Below are 4,849 nucleotides of genomic sequence, written 5' to 3'. Positions count from 1 at the left end.
TATATATATATATATAAATTTGTAATCAGGCATTGAAGATTGATTTGAAGAACCTTTTGTTATATACAACAGGTTCTGTACATAAACTTTAGAAGTTATTACTTAATCTGTAACTCCCTAACTGGTCACCAGCAGATCTCTATAACCATGGACTGTATAATTAATGTTGTGATATTTCCAAGCAGAAAAAAAATGTAGCTGGCTGTGCCTTCATGCCTTCCTCAATCAGCCCCTTTAAACAAGGGGGGCTGGGAAGAGCTGTAAGAGGAGCAGCCAGGCTGGCAGTAGAAGCAGCAGGTAACCTGTGCAGGAAGACTTAGCAGAACTGCAGCAAGCATCCCCATAGGAAGCAGGTAACAGAGCACCACACTATACACATTATCTTATAAAGTTTTTATGTTGTATGCTTTACATTATGTTGCGTACCTTATACTGTTTTATACTGTTTAAGTTATAATACATTGTGGAATGTAATGGAACACTGCAGTGTTTTGCTTATGTTTAGTGAAATAAATATATGTTAACCATATAACATATATGCCTACTGTCAAATCATAATGTGATAAAGTGTAATCTGAACATATTTATATAATATTAACTATAGTAACATTTACAAGATATTCTTTTAATCAAATCATAACTTTCTGGTTTACAGAGCAGTACAAAAAGATGAAGCTACTTTTTATTGGTTTATTCTTCTCCTGTATTCTTCTGAGCTCTCTCCTTGGTAAGTCAATTTAATAATATATATCCCATATTTCTTGCCTCCCGAACTCTATGCAATCAGTTATGATTTGAAGTTACCCACAGCAACCAGTGTTCAGCAGCCTAATTTTGTCACATCATGGTAGGAGTTTCTGACAAATTGTTGTAGGGTATCTCATATTGTTCTGTAAAATAACATACAATACCAAAACCTCTGAAGTCCCTATGCATACCTCTTACAATACCTCCAGTAGACACACAGTTTGCTTTGACATAAAAATCATTGCAATTAATATATTCTGTTTATTTGAAATAATATAGCTTATTGCAATTTAATTCTGTAGATGAATACCCAGTGTTACAAATGTTTTGTTATAAGACACCGTGTAGGGATCCCTCATAAACCACAATATATAAACCTCTCTTAAAAGTAAGCAAGTTAATAAATGCTTTGGTCAGACAGGAAGTTAACCAAACACTTAACCCATGACCCACGCATTACACATAAGTCAGGTTTTTTTTTTAAATTGAATATCCATTATTATTATTACACAGTATTTAGCAAAGGAAAACTTTGGGAATGCTACATGTCTATCTCTAATTTAGACCCTAAATGTATTACTTTGAGTGGGAAAACAAACCACATCTTGTTGCAATAACTGTAAAACCTATTTTGAGTTTTCAATGTTCACTGAAATTATTGCATTCCGTGTGTTTTACCATATCAGTAAAGCTCAGCTTCTAATTTATGATGTGATTGATTTAATCTCTCTTATTAAAAAGATAACACAAAAGTCAACATTTCTGCAGCTCAATGCCTGTAACTTTGTTGTTTACTACTCTTTGAAATAATACCAAATTCATAAGTTACAAAGAGACAATCTGTGTCTAAGTGAAAGTCAAACAGCATCCTAAATTGTACTTATTGCATGTCTTATCTCCAAATTTCACCAAACCACACAACCTGCATGTGAAGTTCATAACACTATGATGATAGTGGAAAGTACCAAAGAGAAATAAACGGAAGAAAATGCTTAGTTGGCTTTAACCAGTGGGCAATCGATAAGTGGGCACATAAAAACAGTGGGGAGGGACTTGCTCTTCCTCTCCTTTACTCAATAATAAGAGGGAAGGATCGGCCAGGTTGCATGGAGATCTTCCATTCTAACAAGGAGCCCTACTTTTTAGAATTTCTGAAAGGATAACGTATGGTGGTGCACCCTGACCGCTGAGGTTGGCATTAGTATTTATAGACAGCTTGCACACATCTTCTAGTTGAATCAGTTTATTGATCATATTGCTTTTATTTTTGTCCATGCATGGGAAATGGATAAAACATCCTAGTTCTACATGCATTGCTAAGTTTGTGAGTTGTATGCCTATTACCACATATAAGGCAGTAATCTGGCAATTACTGTATGTCTATTCATATCTGCTTTTACAGCCACGATAAACAGAACATTGAGATTTATGCTTACCTGTCCAGGAGTCTCTGGTTTCATACAAGATTCACCAGTCTGATCCTGTTCTTTTTTACTGTTTTTACTGTCTATGGAGGTACAAGTGGGAATCCGTATTACAAAGAAAAACTCATATCATACAAAATCTGTCTACCTAGGCAATGTAAACTTATACAGTACAGTGCTGACAAAAATATCTGCTATATAAAAAACAGCCTAATGGCATAAAAAGAGGCAGCCATATGACTATGGCATAAAAACAAGAATAGACTTTTATTGATTATTGCAAATATGTTTTATTATACCTGTTCTTGTTTCTTTACTGTATATAGTTTGTTACACTTTTAAATGTTTAAGGAAATGTTAAAATTTTGAGGTATAAATGAAAACATATATTTGCTAAGAAGCTTACTACAGTACTAAAAGGCGTTTTTCACTGTAATGATTTCCCTTACCTAATATAGTGCAATATACAACATCATTTTGATAACCTAATGTATTAACTCTTAAGTCTAATTAGAAATATAGCAAGCCCTCAAAAAAAAGCCTTCAAAAATGTAGAAGAGTCCTGGTATCTATGCGTCTTTGGAATCATTCACACATCCTGAGTATTCACTCATAGCAGGGTGCCAGTGATGTTCCTATCACTCCTCCTTGGACATATCTTCTTGCAGGTTAAGGAGGAATGCCACGCAGTCTGTGGACACAGGCTCCTATTATGAAGAAGGCACAGTGCTATGTTGTTAGGAATTCCTGCTAACATTAGAATTCTACTCAGACTTCGTGCTATGAAAGTCTTCATTGTCCAGTTCATGCCCCTCTCACATAACATTTCCATGTTTATTTACAGATGCCAGACCTGTGCACGAGGAGGATGGTAAGGACAGTTTCCACACTTTGTTTACTTTCTCTGCAGGAAATATTTATACGTCAGCATTACAGAAGTCTTACACTTAAGTGGACCTGAATTAAAAAAGTGAATATTTGCTAGGTTATAGGGAACATTTCAAAATATTAATTGCTGAAAAGCATAACCCTGGAAATTTGCCTTTGCAAATGTATTCTCTTGTATGTGAGGATGCCCAGGCACTCCTGTGCCTATAGCCAAATATATATATATATATATATAAATATACACATACAAAATGAGATTTGGAATGGTTTCACTGCTGTACATGATGCTAACAGTTCTCCTTGCTGTAGGCACTGATTTGAGAAAGATCTGCTGTAGGGAGACTAAAAGCAAAGCTCACGCTCTTTGCCCTCTGAACAGTTTTCAGAGTTGAGTTCCTTTTAGGAAGGAGAGCCAGGTATGTGGACATAATACATTCATAATGGAAACCATTTTATTTCAGACATACATACTTGCATGCTGTCCAAGTATGCATGTCTAACTAGTTTGTTCATTTGTGGCACTAATATATTAGTGCAGTTTCTAAACCAATAGGACAACACTAAAGACTGAAAATAATAAGGTTAAATGTAAGAATCTGCTTACATTTTAACAGTTGAACTTTAAGTGTTTTGTTAGAGCAGTGTTTCACAACCTTTTTAACATGGGGGAACTAACTTTCAGGTCTTTAGAGAACCCTGTCTATAATTACTATATTCACAGCTCACAATAAGTTAGTGTGGTGGTCAGTAGGCAGAATGTCTCTTAAGTTGCTGGCAGTGGGAAGAGTGACATACTTACAAATAGCCAAGTATACTTCTTCAAATATAAATTGCAGATTTACCCAGATGTACCCACACATACCTGAAGCATTCACCTACGCGTTCCTGGTATAGTTAAAACCTGTGTGCTTCTGAAAGGCAAAGCTAAAACAATTCTGAGAAGTGTCAAAGCTTATTAAAAAGCCAATCCACCAAATATTCCTATTGACTTATCACTATGATCTTCAGTTTCGTTAGCCAATAGAAACAAACAGCAAGCAGAAAAGGGTAGGACGGCATTGCCACTATCTAGAAGTGCCAAAGCTTTGACTGTTCGATTGGTCCAGGATGCAGCCAAGACCGGAGGGTTTGGAAGGCCACTTCACCTTAATTTGTCAGCACTTACCTAATTTGTAAGTGCTTACATATTAAACCTGCTGCAGATAAACTTTCCAGCACACCTGGAATGGATTTCTCCAAAATCATTTGCTATTAGCCAGCAAATATTTTGAATCCTGGACCTGATCCATTTCAGGTTTGCTGAAATTATTGAAAAAACAAAATAACAGAAACTCACCCAAACTTATCTTTGTACTAATTATTCTTCTTTTCAGATCGATATTTGGAAGCACCTGCTCACCCTTACTGGCCCTTCTCTACCTCAGATTTCTGGGAGTATGTAAACCATTTCCGTTCAATGGGAGCCTATGAAAACATCAATGACCTGGCTCGTACTTTCTTTGCCCACTACCCTATTGAAGAAACTCTGGGATATGATCACATCGATCATTAGAAAGCTGTTTATAGCTCCTCTGCTCGACTCTAGAATAGCTGTATATACATAAGCACTATAATCCTGAAGATTTGAGCCCAGACATTTCAGGCTGTGTCCACATGAAAGATCCATTGGTTTGGTCATTGTTGGTGAACCAGTCTGTCCTACAATAACTGTCTTGAAAATATTATGCTTTATATTCTGGTGTCAGCGTGGCATCTATCAACCGGAGAAGAGGAGAAATGGAGGATTTTTG

At 36.1% G+C, this 4,849-nt stretch overlaps 1 protein-coding gene across 1 annotated transcript; it reads left to right on the top strand.

Annotated features, from left to right (window-relative positions):
- Positions 1-202: 202 nt before the first annotated feature.
- Positions 203-4,849, top strand: OTOS (otospiralin; the record flags this gene model as incomplete). Its single annotated transcript, XM_072410380.1, is given in 4 exon segments — positions 203-353; positions 656-727; positions 3,016-3,042; positions 4,433-4,849. Coding segments are annotated over 3 exon segments (264 nt in total). The 5' UTR covers positions 203-353; positions 656-669.

Source organism: Pyxicephalus adspersus, chromosome 4 (genome assembly GCF_032062135.1).
Source record: "Pyxicephalus adspersus chromosome 4, UCB_Pads_2.0, whole genome shotgun sequence".
Lineage (NCBI taxonomy): Eukaryota > Metazoa > Chordata > Amphibia > Anura > Pyxicephalidae > Pyxicephalus > Pyxicephalus adspersus.
This window is presented reverse-complemented; position numbering and strand designations above follow the sequence as displayed.